The sequence below is a fragment of the Pelophylax lessonae genome (assembly GCF_965119305.1).
Source record: "Pelophylax lessonae genome assembly, chromosome: 1".
NCBI classification, from domain to species: Eukaryota; Metazoa; Chordata; class Amphibia; order Anura; family Ranidae; genus Pelophylax; species Pelophylax lessonae.
The window spans coordinates 360,134,331-360,153,765 of record NC_138768.1 but is presented as its reverse complement, the minus strand read 5'-3'; the positions used below and the strand labels follow the sequence as shown (position 1 = coordinate 360,153,765).

The window sequence follows — 19,435 nt, the reverse complement described above, 5'->3', positions numbered from 1 at the left end:
CACTACTATTCTTTAGTTCAGGGAAGACTATCCAAAAACTTAATCAGGAAACAAAAGTACCATTTCCTGTACAATCAGATCATATTAAGTTATCAAACAACCAACATTACCTGCCAATGACACATTTTATATATACAAAATGTTTAACATATTCTGAATACCACTACATTTAAAAACAAACAATAATCTTGACAAAGGCTAACAAAACATCAGATTTAAAAATCAAAACCCAAATAATGTTGATCCATTTATCATTTTAACATGAAATAATATCAAAAATACACCTAAAAGTAAAATAATCATACACATTGATGCGTCTGGTTATCTGATGATGCTCATCAGTTACAGAAATTCTGCACTGACATCACCATGTTTTCCTATAAGGCTTTCTTTGTGAATCACTTTTACAAATGTTGGCTTTGTAAGAGAAGTCATGAGTGATAGTGCAATCTAAGAAAAATAACTTACAAAACTTGAAATTACGAAATCTGAATTTTTTTTTACATAAAAAAAAAAATAAAAAAAAAAAAAAGAAGGTTGATCATTTGGGTGTGTAAGATGGCTTAGCGGCTGCATAGATACATTTTTAAGAAAAACATCTACCAGCTAGGCAAAAAAAAGAATGACAACTTAAAAAAAAAAAAAAAAAAAAAAAGCCCCCAACAAAGAATACAAATGAATAACGTTTACCATTTGGAAAATAATGGTCAAGTATGCTTTTTGAAACATAACCTCCTTAAAACATGAATTGGGGGGGGAAAAAAAAAGCACTTTATTCTGGAGGCTAGAAAGCTTGCGCATTGGTAATAAAACCCCTCATTCAAAAATCAAACACAGAACATATACAGCATTCCAAGATCCTTTAGTGTCCTAAAATTGTATTTTTTTTTTCATATTCAAACTGCCTCAATGGAAGAAAACATGTAAAATATATGTATATATGCTTATACAGATCTATATATATATATATACACACATATTTATAAAGAGATACATATTTACAAATATCATTACAATGTTGATTCAGTCTGTCTTTGGTATTACACTGTAAAAGTTCCTCAATTAACATTCTTCTTAATAGATAATGGGATTTTTGACTACAACTCCACAGAGGGGTGGGTGCTATGTCAGTGAACGTCAGAGAAATGGATTTTACGGTAAGTAAAAAATCCCATTTTCTCTTTCGTTCATTGACGGACACAGCCCAATTCTTCTTAACCAAAGCAGTGTTAAACATAAGGGAGGGGGACATCTGAAACTAATTCCCAAGGCTAACCATAGCCTATCAGGTACCGTGGAGCTCAACCATAAACAACTGGCGCTCACCTGAAAAAAAAAAAAAAACGTCCCCTAAGCAGCAGCCAGCATCCGCAAATGCCAACACATCCACTTTATAAAAATGTTGTAAAAGTGTGCACAAACAACCAAGTGGCCACCTTGCAAACCTGCAACACTGACGCTTGACGACAGAAGCCCAGGAGACACTAAGCACCCCTCGACATGAAAAGGAGGAACCTGACCCCTGATGCAAAAAAGCCTTAAAGCGGAGTTCCACCCAAAAGTGGAACTTCCGCTTTAGGTATTCTAACCCCCTGACATGCCACATTTGGCATGTCATTTTTTTTTGGGGGGGGGGGGGGGGGAGCGGGTACCTAGTTTTGACAGGTACCCGCTCCCACTTCCGCTCGGAGCCCTGAACGGAAGTTCTCCTCTCCCCCTCCCTCCCTGCAATCTTCTGGGACATGTCAGAGGTCCCAGAAGATTGCCGGCCAATCAAGACGCGCAGTGCGACTCGCGCATGCGCATTGGGTACCCGGCTGTGAAGCCGCAAACTGTCACAGCCTGGTGCCCACAGCAGTGATGCCGGCGCCGAGGGAGAGGATCGAGGCTTCGGGCGGCCGCATCGCTGGACCGTTGGACAGGTGAGTGAAATGGCTGGAACTCCGCTTTAACCACCATCTGTCTGATCCATCTGGAAATGGTTGCAGGAGAAGCGGACAACCCTTTGTGAGGTCCGTCCGTGAGCACAAATAGGGTGTACTGGCAGCTACGGAGTATTTTAGGAAGTCAGACTCTAATTGCCCCGGACCACATCCAACACAATTTCCTTTGGATGTTTTGTCTGGGACACAGAAGGCAACACAATGTCTTCATTTAAATGACAGCCAGAGACCACCTTCAGGAAGGAATGACAGACAGGGGCAAAGCACCACCTTATCCTTGTGAATCACCAATAAAAGTGAATGACAGGATAACGCCGCCAGTCCCGACACCCTGCGAACAGAGGCGATAGCCACCAAAAAAGACCACCTTCTGAGGAAGCGCAAACAGGCAAACCTCCTGAATATTTTCAAAGGGGGGCTTCTGTAGAGCTGAAAGTACCACATTAAGATCTCAGGGTGGCAACAGAGCCCGAACTGAAGGAACCAAACTTCAGATATCCTGAAGAAAGGTCTGCAACAGGGAGTGTAAGGTCGTTGGAAAAAGACCACCAAAGCCGATACCTGGCCCTTGATGGTACTCAAGGCCAAATTTGGTTCAACCCCCAGTTGAAGGTTGGTTAAGATCCGATCCACCAAGAAGGAGCGAGGATGAACCCTAAGAGACTCACACCACGCAATGTATGTCTTCCCTGTACGATGGTAGATCTTCCTTGAAGTAGATTTCCTAGCTTTTCAACAGTATAGGAATCACCGACTCAGACAAACCTCAATCCTTCAGCACCTGGTGTTCAAACAGCCAAATTGTCAAAGCCAGTGACTGTAAAGCAGGATGGAAGATCGGTCCTTGGGACAGTAGATCCTCCCTAAGGGGAAGTCCTCAAGGAGCATCGGCAACCAGTAGTACCTGATCGGCGTACCAAGTCCGGTGAAGTCAGTCTGGACGGGATCCCTTCTACTTTGATCCTGCACAGGAGTCGTGGCAGAAATTTGAGAGGGCTGGAACTAATCGGTCAGCCCACCATAGAAAGCCGGCTTCATACAGAGCCGCTAGGACACTACTTGTGCCCCCCTGGTGATTGACATAGACCACGGCCGTGGCATTGTCCAAAATAATTTGTACCGGACACCCCTGAAGGTGAATTGTCCAATGAGCCAGGCAAACGCTGATCGCTCGGATTTCCAGAACAATAAATCGACAGTCTGGACTCTGCCAGACCCCCTGAGCACATCTGGGCTGAGAACACCTCCCCACCCAGACAGGCTGGCATCCATGGTGACAACCAATCCAGTACAGGGGGAGAAAGGATTTTCCCTGTGGAAGTGCCAGAGAACGAACCCACCTCTAGAGACCGTGGATCCTTGTCCCATCTCACCAGAATCTCTTTGTCTTGAGACCCTGAGGGACGAAAAAACCTCTTCTGAGCCAAGAAGAATGGCCCACGTCTACATGTGCCTGTGGAAGAAGAGTACCCCCCCCCAGAGACCTTTAACAATGTCATCCAAGGAAGCTCCAAACAGGCAATCCCCTACAAGGAGGAGATCAGATAAGGTCTTCTTAGAAGTCTGGTCCACAGACAAGTATTTCAGCCAGATAATACGCCAAAGGACCACTGCTGATACAGAAAGCCTAGAAATCAAAGGAGCAAAAAAAAAAAAAATGGAGGTTGAAAAGGATTAAAAGAGGTGCATGGAAGCCAGCCAGGCTGGGGGCTGGCTGGCTTCCATGCACCTCTTTTAATCCTTTTCAACCTTCATTTTTTCCGATACAGGGATGGAGATGCTGGGCATTACCTGCTGGTGTCTCACCTAAAGTCCTACATTGTTTATAGAAATCAAAGGAGCTGCATCCAAAGGGGCATCCCAGATAAACTGTAGCCTCTGAAGCAACTGATCCGCCAGCTCCGCAAGACAGAGGGGAAGCAGTTTCCCCTCCAAGTTCTGGCGTAAAAGTTTAGCCCACTCGGTCAGACCTCGCTACACCAGGGGGCAATAGTAAATACTGGCCTAAGTTCCGAACCAGCCACAGCGAACATATGGCGGGCCAGAGCCTCCGCCCTCCTATCAGCTGGATATTTAAAGACCGGAGACTCCTCAATCGCAATGAAGGTAGCTTTATTTAACCTGGAAACAGGAGGAGTCCAGTACCAGTTCGACCGTCCACCTTTAACGCAGTTAATCCTTATAAGGACACTGCAAGCAAAAAGCTCTTAGGAAACGCTGTTTTGGACAACCCCACTGTTTTGTGACAATGTTGTCAAAGTAAGTGGAAAAGGGAACACCTCTGCTGCATTGGAGGGCCTGTGAGTGCCAAAAGGGACCGGCGCCTCCAATGCAGCCTCAGCCGAAACCTCCATTTTTAAAGTGTCACGCACTGACACAAACAGTGCATCCACCTTTTCACACGCAGCTAGAAGAGCAGAGGAATCATCCTCACTATCTGAGCACTCAGGGTGCGTGGACGCAGACTCAGTAGGGTCACTATATACTAAGCTCACTCGGAAAACATACCATCGGGGGAGGCCGCCAACTGCGATCCTGCAAAGGGGATGCTGTCCAAGGGCCCATAAATGGACCACCTACTGGACCTCACAAAAAAAAAAAAAAAACAAGGGGGGGTCACCCTATGAGCCCTCCATAGAGGGCAAAATAGTAAATAGCCCTCTATGGAGGGCTCAGAGGGGGGGCGAAAGACCCACAGTGACCACTGAAATTTTAGAGGGGCTGGGAGGGACGGAGGGGAACCCGGGGGTCCCACCGTCCCAGGGAAGGGACCACGTCCACCCCAAAACTCTCCAGAAGTAGAGGGGGGGGGGAAGCTACTTGCTATACCAGGAACAGGGTGGGCACCATTCCGGACAGACCACCGCTCTATCGTAATGTGGGTGCTTTCGGCCAGGAAAAAAGCTGCAACTCAAGCCGAAGCCAGGTCGTATGCGTCCTCGCGAGACGTTTAACTTGCAGACCAGCCCTGTCCAGTGGGGCTAGGTCGTGGCTGACCTAGCGCAGAGCTGCAGTCTGCATGCGCTTGCTGGCCAGACTCGGGGGACCATCTGGATCTAGATTATCCAGTCCGTCGCCCTGTCCGGCAATTGATTTTAGATTCTCACAGGAACAAAGTAACAAAGATAGGAAAATATTCAATTTAAAAAAATTGGGTTATACTGCCCACTACAGGAGTAGTGTCCTACTCCTGTAGTGGGCAGTATAACCCAAAGGTTGAGAAGAATCAGGAGCTGTGTCAGTCAATGAAGGAAAGAGAAAAGCTTTTTTCTGTTAAACAACAAAAAGGCCCACCCACATCCTTCAGGAAAAAAAACATACAATCTACAATTATAATGTCAAACCCCCATATCTATTTAAAAAAGGTAAGATTTTCTATTAAAAATGTTGTGTTGTTTTAAAATTGATAAGGCAATGCTGGATAGAAACTAAAACACATTATATTTGGGGGGGTGGGGGAATAAAAAATAAGACATTTTCATCAATTTTAACTTTTCATATTTCACTCTTTTGTACAAACATGGGAGGGGGGGAGAGTAAAACAGCATTTAAGGTATATAAACCACACATAAAAAAACCCGGTAAACTTTTGGGGGTAAATTAATATTTTATCTTCCTGATTACATTTTCACCAGAGATATTGTTAAAAATTAGAACACAGTACATTTGGTAGAAAACTATACCATCTTGCCTCCAGGGGGACAAGTCATTGGTACAGAATGATTAAAAGATTCACAGACTGCATTGTCCAGTTCTTACACTAGATTGAACTCCCTAAGATTTAGTTGTAGGATAGTGTCTTTAACAGCAGCGAAGACAAAGCGAATATTCTCCGTGTCTGTAGCACAGGTGAAGTGAGAATAGATGACCTTCTCTTTGTCAGGGTTCTGGTCTTGGTAGAGTTTGAGAATGAAATCCCGAGCTGCTTTGGCATCTTGTTTAAGACCTTTTTGACAAACACAGAATCCATTAGAAATATATTCATACAGAGATATGAATGTGTACTACCCCACTACACAATAATAGCAATGCCCTCACATTTGACTTGCTATCCCAGTCATGGGCAGTTTCTGTACAGCAGAGCTTAGAGATAGGGAGGGATAAGAAGCACAAAGAGCATGTTCAATGAAGAAAGAATGTGGCAAGAAAAAAAAAAAAAAAAAAGTTTGTGAACCTCTTGGGATTACCTGGAAACCATTCTAATTTCTCGTGCCTTTACTGAACAAACCCGATAAACATTCACAGTGCTGGAGGTAAAAGTAAGGGAACCCGTGGAGATCATAGCTGGTTGAACCTCCTTTGGACCAATGACTTCGAGAAAGTGCTTTTAGTAGCTCTGGATCAGACCTGTACAACACTGAGGGATTTCTGACCATTCTTCTTCGCAAAACGGCTGCAGCTCAGACTGTCTGGTGTAAACAGCTCTCTTGCTGTCATGCCACAGCATCTCTATGGGGTTAAGGTCTGGTCTCTGACTGGGCCACTACAAAAGGCACATTTTTTTTCTGAAGCCGGTCTGTGGTGGATTTACTTCAATGCTTGGGGTCATTGTTCTGCTGCATTACCAAACTTCTACTTAGCTTCAGCTGGTGGACAATCACACTGGCATTATCCTGTAAGACATTTTGGTAAACTTGGGAATTCATTTTACCTTCAATGATGTTCCTGGCCCTTAGGCAGCAAAGCAAGCCCAAATCATGATGTTCCCTCCACCATATTTAATAGTTGGGATGATGTTTTGAGGTTGGTAAGCTGTGCCCTTTTTATGCCATACATAGTGCTGAGTATTCTTCCTGAACCATTCAACTTGACTGATGGATGCCTAAAAACTTTGAGATTGCTTTGTAAACCTTTACAGCCTTATGCAGAGCAAATACTCTCGATCATATGTCTTCAGAACGCTCCTTTCTGCAAGGCAATGCTTCACATCAGCTGATGCCTCATATGAACAGGAATCTTAAAATGTTTGAGTGTCTTATCAAATTGAAGTAGGTCCAAACCACACCTGGAGTCCAATTATTGAAATAAGTTTGGACCTACTTCAATTTGATAAGACACTCAAACATTTTAAGATTGTTCCCTTACTTGGAAAGTAATTATTCCATGGGTTCCTTTACTTTTTCTTCCAGCACTGTGACTTTTTAATGGGCGTGTTCAATAATGAAGTCACGAGAAATTATAATTGTATGGGTTTTATTCGTTTAGGCGCAAATGGGTTGATTTACTAAAACTGAAGAGTGGAAAATCTGGTGCAGCTCTGCATAAAAAAACAATCAGCTTCCAAGTTTTTTGTCTAAGCTTAAGTGAACACGCTGAAGTTCAATGCCGATTGGCTACCATGCACAGCTGCACTAGACTTTGCACTCTCCTGTTTTGGTAAATCAATCCCACTGTGTGTGTCTATTGTTGTGACTTAGATGAGGGTCAGATCACATTTTATGGCAAATTATTTCAGAAAAACAGTTAATTCCAATGAACTCATTAGTGTGCTGCTTGTCCTTTCACTGTCCAGTCACAGGCGGTGGAGGAGGGAAAGTGAATCTGCAGCAGAAAAAGATCAGATCCTCAGCCTGCCATGCAGGGCTCTGTTGTGTGGCAGAGCTATGAAAATCTCAGGACTGGATAGACAAGTAAAACAGATCTCATATACAATAAACCTGTCTTAGCAGAAATTATGAGGGCTGCCAATTGGTTATATTCCTGAAAGGTATCCAGATCCTCTGGCTTCAATACATTGAGTCAATGACTCAGAACATGAATGCCGACCAAAACAGTCAGATGTCCTGAATACTTGTTCCTGACAAGTGATCCCCAAAGTATTGAAGCCAGAAAGTCAGGTACAAACCAAAAATACTAAAGTTTCCAAATGCAGAGATCAGCATTGGAAACCTCCACGTTTCTCTTGACTGGTTTCCTAGAATAACTCATGTCACCTTTTTCATGAATTAGAGTGGACAAAGCTGAACACTAAGCCCCCGTTCACACTGGGGCGACCTGTCAGGCGACCTGGTCGCCTGACAGGTCACCGTAGGTCGCCTTCCATAGAGAAGCTGCGGACCCGTTCTAATAGGAGCGACACAAGTCGCTCCGACTTAGAAAAAGGGTCCGGAGCTTCTTTGGGGTGACCCGGAGCGACCTGCATAGACTTCAATGTTATGAAGTCCGTGCCGGCTGCTCCGAGGTCGCGGTGCGAGCAGCGCGCCGCGACCTATGAGGTCGCCTGGCAAAGTAGCGTCACCCCAGTGTGAACGGGGCCTAAGACTCTGAAATGCCTTAGTTTGAAAGAATAAGTAGCCTTTAAGTGATACAAACAGCTCTGTAGACATAGGTGGAATTGATTCCATCTATATAAATGCAAACCAAACTGAATATTGTAGTACACACTTTTACTTGGAGACACTCCTGACACAGTCCCGTAGAGGACTATGGGTACAGACTGCGCAGGCCAATGGGGGCAATGGTTTTGACCCCGGGAGGTTAAACACGGTCACAGGCAACAATTTTGAGCCTAACTACAAGTATGCATCTGTGTAGGTGAAGGTGGCTTACTTTAGGTCTGGGTGGCTTAGCAGGAAGAATACATGCACTTACATGCATTATATATGAAAGAGCAGAGCAACTTTAGGCAACGCATCATTTAGGAAATGCAGGAGCTATCCAGCAAACAAAAAACTCTCGCAAGGCGAAAGCCCAGCACACATGGGCCGAAAATCAGATGGTTCAGCAGGAACCAGCCATGTGTACAACTGTGTACAATCGGTCCATGTGTACAACTGTCTGTTCTACAGTAGCCAGTCTAACTGCCCTCACAGCCAATGGAGAATCCCAAATCAGAATACAATAGTGCAGCTAGAGGAAACCCTACATAATTATCACCTGTGTTAATGCAGGGATCTGACAGATTTTTTTTCTTCAACCTGCTGCTTAAACAAAAAAAAAAAAAAACAGAGTGTACCCTGGTTAAATTGACCTTTTCTATAAATATCTTGCAGCCAGAGTGCCCAGTCAAGTTTTACACTGTTCTGAGGGCAGTTTCCTTCAGTAATGCACTAGTGGGCTTAGAAAAAGGGTGGAATTTATGGACATTGTGGAATTCCTTCTCACAGACTAAAATCAGAATCACTCAAAACACTGAGCATACCAAAATCTCTATAGATTTAAGCTGGATACACACTATCCAACTTTTGTGGTTAGATTTCCTTCAGATTTACCTTTTCTATGTAGTGCAAGGGCCTGCCAGATTGCATACAAATTGAAAGTGTTTAGGTTTGACCTCATATTATATGGTTTTGGTAAGTCTAAAGGAAAAAGTCTTCAGAAAATGTTATAGTGTGTATGGCCCATTAGCTAGCTGGACAACCTACCAGGGGCAGAGGTAAGTTGGCTAAATCTCCCTAATTAATCCCTGTAAGCACATTCAGGTGCTTTGTCTATGTGCTTCAACTTGGAATATCTGTACCAGTCCAGAAATTCTACAGAAAAAAAAAAAAAAAGTCCATTTGTTCAAAAAATTCCCCAACCAAACAGACTTTTCATAGTTTTCTTTTTGCCTTCTCAACAACAGTGTAACCAATACTTACCAGTGAACTCTGGGAAGTAGTCAATAAGGTGAGAGAACTGGATTTTTTCCTCTAATAGGTCCTTCTTATTTAAGAACAGGATGACAGAAGAATTCAGAAACCAGGGGTAAGTTATGATGGTCCTGAACAGAGCTTTGCTTTCTTCCATTCGGTTCTGAAGAAAAAAATGTTTTCAGATTTTAACAGAAATTAAATGTACAAGTGTAAATACAGGAACAATATTCAAATTGAATAAAAGCACTTATTGCCACATCCAAATAGTATGGAGAATACAACTAGAAAAAACACCAAACTTTACAGGTATAACAAGGAGCACAAAGAAAACATACACAAGAAATACATAAAAACACTGTCAAAAGAGCTTCATAAAAACAAACCAACTTTAGGTTTACTGCGCATATATGCAATTTGTTATCATAAAAAAATACAATATCATAGACTACTGGGCTAATTTGCCTCATGGGTCAAAGCATTTCTCTGTCAAGCTTCATCAGGACACATGAAGGTGGTTATAATAACTATAACCTATGCACAGCCAATGCCAATGACAGACCTCCCTGGACCGGCACCAGGATACCAAGAGTCAAAAGTAAAAAGGTCCAAACACTATTATCCAGCGATTGAAATTTCCTTACAGGTGCAAACAAAATTCCACATATCCTTAGACAAAGCAGGAGAGGGCAAGAAACTAAATCCCAAAACTAAATGGTCAGGCCAGCACAAGTATACACAATACAATGAGTAGGTGACAACACCTACTCACTGTATTGTGTCTATAAAGAACAGTGTTGTCATCCTAGGACAGGTGGTATATTGAGGACTGCAGAACACCACAGTGGGAGGTATTCACTAAACCAAATAAATAAACTGGACACAACTGAAGATGTTTGAGATAACAGCGCAGATTGCACAGGACAGCACTGAATTTTTTTGCAGGATCAAACGATATTTTGTTACAACAAAAGTAACCAAATGCTATCAATGGTAATGTTTAACAGATCAAAAAGAGAGCAAGTAAGAGAAGTTCATCATTTGGGTTTACATATGCTTTAACAAATGCATGTCAAGCTTTGAACATTGCTTTTATCCTAATAAAGAGTAATGGTGCTTTCCCTTTTTAAAGCAGAATAACCCCCCTTTGTTGGCGTGACATCATACCCTTGGCTTCTTTGGGTGCCAGATCATTGGCCGTGTGGGGGGGGGGGGGGGGGGACGACAAAACCAAGGTGTGCTGACAATTAACACTGCACCGTGCATGCACAGCTCTGTTTACCATCTAAAGAGGATTGTGAAAAGGCAGGGAAGTTTGTTTTATTGTTGGAGAAAGAGGGGGTTTATTTACTAAAATTGGAGAGTACAAAATTTAGTGCAGCCTTGCATAAAAACCAAACAGCTTCCAGGTTTTACTACCAAAGATTATTGAAGAAGCTGCATTTAGAAGAGGATTGGCTGCCATGTACAGCTGCACCAGATTCGGAGGGCTCCAGTTTAGTAAATATCTGCCATAGTATGCATCTCTTCTGCAATACATATCATGCCTGCTCACAATTTTTGTTTTTTACAGTTTAGTGCTGCCTTCAGTTGGTATCCCCATGGTTTTTGTGGATCAGTCCTAAACTATCAAGATATTGAGGTCTGTCCCTAGTGTAACACATAAACAGAATTACCTCGTTGTCACATTCTGCAAGGACCTGATCATATTCACTCAGCGCCACCAGAAAAATGATAGAAGTGACATTTTCAAAACAGTGAATCCACTTTCTTCTTTCAGATCTCTGGCCACCGACATCCACCATCCTGTCAAACAAATAGTCTTTATAATAAATAGCGAAGGCATTTTAGTTAACATAAGACATTAAAATCAATGAAACCAGTAAGTTGCTGCCTGTAGGAGACAAATTCCTTGTTTCATGTAGGAGATACCACTGACTGGCTACTTGAGTTCTCCTCTGTATGAGTATGGGAATGTCAGAGCTACACTAACTAGAAAGTATTAACTCAGCCTATACAGGGCTTGTTTTTACTCGTCGGTAAAACATCTACCTTTACATTTAAAAAGTCAAAGCTTGGCAAAGTTTATAAGATCAGCACATTGTAAGTCATTTGTGTAGTTCCTTCCGTGTATATCATTAGGCATCTATACTCTGTGGTTTGCTTTTTCTTGCATTTCAACATTAATTTACTTCAGAAATAATTTTGCTAACAAAGGTTATAGGAAGTGTACATTCTGACACAATGTTTCCTGTTACAATCTTAATAAAGACACTGCAGCAATGCTGATTAACTGGAGACCCCAATGCCTTTGCTTACAGGTAACAAAAAAAAATAAAAATAAGAATTATAATTTCACTGAATACAGAAAATCAAAATACAAATCACAATCATCATTACACAAATGTATTCGTAGTTTCAAGTACATCTGCTACAGAGCAATGTATAAGCGAGTTTAAAAAAGGTATATGGTTCCTTTTAATCAGCCCAATTGGATAGCTATTAATTGTATACCCACAGAATAAAAAAAGTGTAAACCCACTTCTCAGTAGTACGAGAAATTCCAACCAATAGAAGTTTGTTCCTAAACTACAAAAAAAGAGCTGAGCAGGGTCTGAACAAGGACCTGGGTGTGGTGAGTAAACTAGCATGAGCATATAGGATGTATGGTACCTGGAATTTAGTCAGTCAGTGAACAATTTGGTAGCCGTTTGGGAGGTAACAAAAGGATGCACAGAGGGTTGTCCCACACGGCCACATAGTGTACCCCCCGACAGAGGGGTACACTATGAATTGAACCATTTTGTGTGTAACTGATGGCGTTGTTTAAAATGGGTTGAACCACATGGTGTGAGGTTAACATACAGAAGGTGCATAGTAGGTTGAACCACATGGTGCAGAGATGACAGAAGTATGCATTGGGTTCAACCATATGGTGTGTAGCTGACCATTGTAAAAAAATACATTTATTCACAAGGCACAGAGCTGACACAATGGAATGAACCATGTCGTGTGTAGCTGACAGAGTTGTGAATAATAGATTGAATCACATGTGCAATGCTGACAGAGGTGGACAGTAGGTTGACCAATGTTGTGTAGAAGTGACACAATGGGTTCAACCAGATGGCGCAGAGCTGACAGAGGGGGGTCACAATGGGTTGAGCGATGTGGGGTACACAATGGCTTGAACAATATGGTGCAGACCTGACAGAGGGTTATACATTTGGTTAAACTATGCAGTGTGTAGGCGATTTGTGTACAGTGGGATTTGATCCACATGGTGTGAAACTGACAGGGACATGCATAGTGGACTAAACCGTATGGTGAAGTGATACCGGAGAATAGGGGCTGACAGTAAAGTGAAGCAGGTAAGTTGAAGAGTCATTTATCGTGGACATGGAGCTGACTGAAGTAAAGCAGAGGTATGCAGCGAGGTAAAGATCATAGTGATTAGCACAGTGACATGAAAAAGGCACTGTGGAGCTGACAGAACCACGACTGCAGAGAATGCTGAATTACTGAACACCTTAACAATCAGGAGTCATCATGTGTTTTGCTGCTTTGCATCCTGTCTGAACAAGGGGTCCTTTCACAACTCTAAACTCTTCATTCGTTGCGGTGCGTTTTTTTCACGTGGCACCATTATTCCCTATGGAAGGCGTATTTCTAGAAACTGCAGCAAGAAGTAAACGGACCCCAACAGTATAGTGAATATTCTGACTTCTCCCATTTCAATTAACCTAAAGGTTTTATTCAGCAGCTATTCTCGGTTCAGGTAATGGATAATGTATTGTGCCCTATGTTTACAAAATTATTCATTTTTAGTGGATATTTTTTCCTACTAAATTCCTAAATAATCTTAAGGCAATGCCTTCATCATAGGACAGTATGGTAAGCATACCTACCATGAGTTATAGAAAAATCTGGTACACTTTAGTACCAGGATAGTACTGGGATTTGCACAGGGCTCTATATCCGTAAGGATTATATTTTGCGTGATGAACTAACCTGCTTGATACTCCATCTCAGCTTCAAATTCCAGTGGCAAAGCTAGAGGAGCAAGTTTCCTCTGAAAATAAGTCACTCTTATATGGAAAACTTACCTGAAAATAATATTTTCTAAATCAAAGGGATACTCGATGATTCCAGTAGTAGGCACTCTGACTCGAAGCACATCTTGCTGGGTGGGTACATAAGCAGGTACAGAAATGCGATCTATGTCGCTAAGGTAGCTGAAATACAGGAAACTCAAGATGATCAATTCAGGGTTAAGAAAACGAATAAGCACTAAACAGTAATAATGGTCTATAATGGGTGCCTAAGGAATAGGTCAAAGGAAAGACAAGTCAGGTCAAGGTAGGAGCTGAGTTCAGAGGGACATGTCAGTGACTGAAAACAAAGTATGTTCAACTTGGAAATTAACAGTGTGCGACCCGTGTCCTATGATGTTGGAGGATTTCAGAAAGGAGACTGGCTCCTTTGGAGCGCATAGACCCTGCAGCTGACTGCTACAGCCGGAAGACACCAAGAGCGGTACCAATTTGTCATTTAAGCTCAAGTGCTTTTAGAATGTCTAATCTGTATTAGGTTGATGCAGAATGTAAAAGTCAAGTTGAGTATATTTAATGTGTTTGAACTCCTCTTCAAACAAAGCAGAGCTTGTGCTGCAACTCAATTTACCAATACATTTAATATGTCTCATACACTAGAGGCAGACGGTGAACCTGCACAGAGGCTCAAAGAAGACATATTGAGGTTTTTGTGCAGATGGGTGTAGGTGGGCCCAGTTTTATACTCACTATTTAGCAGAATCTGACAGTTGGTACTCTCTCCTTCTGTCGTAACATTCCTGGATACCAGGATCTTCCCAAAGCTTCTTTATTGCTTCTACTTGTTTCCTTTCCAGACTGTCTACTTTGTCTACTTCAACTTCCCGGACCAGCAGTGCGTTTTCCTAGACAAATATATAATCAACAGTTATTAGACTGATGACAGGTAATAAGCAATCACAAGACATTTACAATGGCACATAAGGCAAACACAAATCATGTAGAAATGTCAATGCTATGATGCATGGCACCAGTTTATTTAACATAACTGTTTATTATAAAGGCTGTGTGTGTGTGATAAACTTTTGTTACATTGGTCAGTGAAAATCTTCTAACCCCCTTTAGAACAGGAAGTGAAAGGAAATCTCTGCAAATGGGGCACAGGCAGCACAAACCTCAAAAGCCATCATTAGTAGATTTGTATAAAATAATGATCAAACCTCTAGAACTACTCATTTCTTGTCTCAGTCACCATAAAAAGAGAACCAGCCAACGTATTGCGAGATGAACCTGGTAGCTCATGTTCTCAGAGAACACACACTTTATCTACTTGCTGAACTACAGAGAGGCAAGAATATCCTACTTAAATAAACGGTCTCCTTCACTTGCTGCATTACCATGTGGAAAGCTTCCAGCGGATTTCACCAAATCTTCTCTCACTAAAATTCTAAAGTCCTAAAAACCCTCAATGAGCATCATTTATTAATGGCAGCTAGTAGTGAGGAAATGCATTTGCTTCTATATTGCTGTTCTCTCCTGAAAAGGCTAGGGGTCTGGTTATAAATTCTGGCATTCAGGTTTTAATACTCACATGTATACAGTTTTATGTACATTACCCATTGACAGGGTTTTTTTGCTCAAAGAATAGGTGCAGGAACTCAACACCTCAACTCTTTGGGGAAGGCTGTCCACAGTCTTGCTCTGTAGGGTTCAATATTGAGTTGGCCCACCCTTTGCAGCTATAACAGCTTCAACTCTTCTGGGAAGGCTGTCCACAAGGTTTAGGAGTGTGTATATGGGAATGTTTGTCCCATTCTTCCAAAAGCGCATTTGTGAGGTCAGGCACTTATGTGGACAAGACAGCCTGGCTCGTGGTCTGCGCTCTAATTTATCCCAAATATGTTGTATCGGGTCGAGGTCAGGACTCTGAGCAGGCCAGTCAAGTTTCTCCACCCCAAACTCGCTCATCCTTGTCTTTATGGACCTTGCTTTGTGCACTGGTCCAGATCATTTGGTGGATGGGGGGGGGTTATGGTGTGGGGTTGTTTTTCAGGGGTTGGGCTTGGCCCCTTAGTGCCAGAGAAGGGAACTCTTAAGGCGACAGCATACCAAGACAGTTTGGACAATTTCATGCTCCTAACTTTGGGGTTGGCCCGTCCTGTTCCAACATGGCTGCACACCAGTGCACAAAGCAAGGTCCATAAAGACATGGATGAGCGAGTTTGGGGTGGAGGAACTTGACTGGTCTGCACAGAGTCCTGATCTCAACCCAACAGAACACCTTTGGGATGAATTCGAGTGGAAACTGCAAGCCAGGCCTTCTGGTCCACATCACTGCTTGACCTCACAAATGCACTTCTGGAAGAATGGTCAAACTTTCCCATAGACACACTCCTAAACCTTGAGGACAGCCTTCCCAGAAGAGTTGAAGCGGTTATAGCTGCAAAGGGTGGGCCAACTCAATATTGAACCCTACGGACTAAGACTGGGATGCCATTAACCACTTCCATACCGCTGGACAACATATGACGTCCTGGGCTTTGAGTGGGGATATCTGAATGATGCCTGCAGCTGCAGTCATCATTCAGATATTTATTTCAGCCGGCGATTCCTTTAACCATAAGAACAATCATAGCAGCTGTTCAGCCGCTTGATCATTATTACAGGCGGAGGGAGGGGACATCCCCCCCGCCCTCCTACCGGCTCGCCCATGCGATCGGTGACCCAATGAAGGAATTGGCCGCCGGCGGAAGTGTCAACATAGAGACTGCGAGGACCAGAAGGTACCCAAAAGTCTCTATGGCTCTTGGAGGACCGGGCGCGACGTGATGACGTCACGCCCGGCTTTGCGGTTTTCAATAGTGCACTGATCTCGGCTGAATAGCCGAGATATTTTTTTTCAGGCTTTCTAGCCTGTAGGAGAGATCTGAGGTCTTATTGACCTCAGATCGCCCCATAAAGAGGACCTGTCATTCATATTACAAGGGATGTTTAAATTCCTTGTAATAGGAATAAAAGTGATCAAAAAAAAAAATTAAAAAGGGAAAACGTAAAAATAAAACAAAAAAAAAATGTAAAGTGCCCCCGTCCCCGCATGCTCGCACGCGTAAGCAAACGCATGCGTTCATCGCGGGCACATATGTAAACGGCGTTCAATCCACACATGTGAGGTGTCGTCGCAAACATTAGAGCGAGAGCAACAATTCTAGCCCAAGACCTCCACTGTAACTCTAAAAAATTTTAAAGTGTCGCCTAAAGAGATTTTTAAGTACCAAAGTTTGCTGTCATTCCACAAGTGTGGGCAATTTTAAAGCGTGACATGTTAGGTATCTATTTACTCGGCGTAACATCATCTTTCACATTTTCAAAAAAAATTGGGATAACTTTAATGCATACGTTTTTTTCCCAAATACCGTGTGACATAAAAAAGTTGCATTGACCGCCATTTTATTCCCTAGGGCCTCTGCAAAGAAAAATAATAATAATAATGTTTGGGGATTCCAAGTAATTTTCTAGCAAAAAAAGATGATGATTTTTACATGTAGGATCAGAGTGCCAGAAATCACGCGGTATGTGCATGTAAAAGCAAGTGTCCCAATACTTTTGGTAATGTAGTGTATTTTCTGCCTTACAACTGTCAAGAGAAACTCACTATAAATGTTATTAATATTGGTGGTGCTTGTTATCACATTGTAAAGTGCGCCATAGGAGGCAACACTACATAAATTGTAATAGGTTAACATGCTTTGGGTGCAATTCCATTCTGCATCTCAAGATGTCAGCATTCTCCCAAAAGCACCGTTTATTACATTGCCAAACATCAAATATCCTAGCGCAACCTTTGTTAATTCCTAATGTTGATGCTAACCACATTCAAAGGTAAAATATGCTACTAATTTATTAATATACATATAAAAAAATTAAGATCATATTGTCTCATAATAGAGGTTACTGGGAATCAATATAAGAAAATGTTTACAACATCCTAAATGAGAACCTGACCGATAAAACATGGAAATGGAAGCAAAAATGTTGTTGGCGCCGCTCTGATTCAGAGAAACTGACTTTTCAGGAGTGTTGATCTGCTGGTCTTCTGCAACACTAAGTAGTTCCTCCACTGACCCTAATGTCACTACAGAATGCAGGAACCCTACCACTTGCTTCTATTCAGTCACACTTGACTGCAACATCTTACAGAAGAAACCAATCATTTAGTCACCTACATTGGACTATGTGCTGGTATCCATTTGGCTGACACAATTTTCTCCCCACAGTGTTATAAAATGGCCCCGATAGGTTGCACAATGAAGACACCAATAAGACTGTAGATGTTTCCAAATGGCCCCTGGCACTGGAGCTTCAATGACTAGTAAAGATACACTGTGCTTCATGGAGCTCCTGGCTGTCGGGCTGATTTTGACTGTAACCATTTTAAAAGGTTTAACTGTGCTTGAGCTTGTAAGTAATTCAGCAGAGGATTATGTCTGAGCTCATGTTTGTGTAAAGTCCAGCTTTAGAAAAAGCAGTTTTTACAGGGGATCCAGTCATTGCTTCGATTGCTGATACAATGGGCAGAACAACATCTGTGTACTCACCCTCCCTTGCTCCTCTAAGCAATAAATGACCTTCCTGAGATGCAGCCATGCTCAAACCTGCTCTACTGCATTCTGCTCACACTCTATAGACTAATCCGGGTGTGTGTACACACTATAGTAGCTTTGGATGTGCGTGCCTGCAAACAGTATGTTTTTGTTTCGGTTATATACTGGTCAAGGTATACACACAAGGCACTCTTTGTAAATTGTCTGACTGTATTAATTATACAGAATACAAAAGGTCAGGCTTAGCAGCTCAATGCTTATATACCACAGACCTCAAATGGGTTAATACCCACAAAAATATGAAAGTTATATAAGAGGATACAGTTTGACTACTATCCCGGGATCAAGACAGACCATAACAACCACCCGTCACTTTAATTGGCTGGATTTCATTTTTTTGTGATATATAGGAGATACAAGACAACGACAAAGCTTTTCCCCAGTGGCAACAATTATTTCCAAAAGCACCTAGGACCTGGCTAAGTGACCAGATTGATGATTTTAGCCATACAATCTAGTGATTCACAAGCCAAAAATGTACATTTAAAAAACATATGAACTGTTGATGAACATATAGAAACAGAATTGAAAAAAAAAAAAAATGCTGTGCAATCCAGTTCTTCCAATTAGAAACAATTAATGGCGGCTGAAAAACAGACCACTTGCCAACAGATGGCGATGTCCGTGATGTATCCTTGGCTAGGACAGACTCCAGTATTGGTTGATGCACCGGGCTCTCCCTGAAGGCTGTTCTAGAAGTTGGAGCTGTGGATGTGAATCGTGGAGTGGGTGTACAACGCAGTGAGCCTGCGGTGAATGATCCAGAAGGAACCTGCATCTGTACGGTGGCGACTTGCGATGACAGTCGCTGCGCCGGCTGGGCACAGCCGTAACCGCTGGAAGGAAGATGCCGTGGAGAGCAAGCGCTGATCATGGTCTTGGCACTATGACAATAGGTTTCGCACACCTGCGCCTAGTCAAGTCATGTGAAGGGACGGACCACTGAGGAGCATTTAACAGGAAAAGGAACTGGAATTGGCCACAGAGGGCAGGGATACTGAAAAAATATACAGTTTTTAGGTGCAAAGCACCCGTGACCTGCGCTCGGAGTGGTGTGAACTTTAGTCCACCTTATTAAGGTATTAAGAGTATTTCTGTAGCTGTGGACACGTCAACCCAGGAAAAATGCTACGGCCTTGCTGCCCCTTACACGACCAGGGAAGTCTGTAGGCTCTGAGGAAGAGGGTAGGCCTCGAAACGCGTTAGCCTTC

At 42.6% G+C, this 19,435-nt stretch overlaps 1 protein-coding gene across 1 annotated transcript in view; it reads right to left on the bottom strand.

The window, feature by feature from the left end:
• Window positions 1-5,478: 5,478 nt before the first annotated feature.
• Window positions 5,479-19,435, bottom strand: part of LOC309544409 (guanine nucleotide-binding protein subunit alpha-14) — a 211,136-nt gene continuing 197,179 nt past the window's right edge. Inside the window, exons 3-7 of the mRNA XM_082243318.1 lie at window positions 14,314-14,468; window positions 13,618-13,746; window positions 11,191-11,320; window positions 9,524-9,677; window positions 5,479-5,889 (exon numbers count right to left, since the gene is read on the bottom strand). Of these exons, the coding sequence (XP_082099444.1) occupies window positions 5,699-5,889; window positions 9,524-9,677; window positions 11,191-11,320; window positions 13,618-13,746; window positions 14,314-14,468 (759 nt within the window). The 3' untranslated portion in view covers window positions 5,479-5,698. The remainder of the gene's footprint in view (window positions 5,890-9,523; window positions 9,678-11,190; window positions 11,321-13,617; window positions 13,747-14,313; window positions 14,469-19,435) is intronic.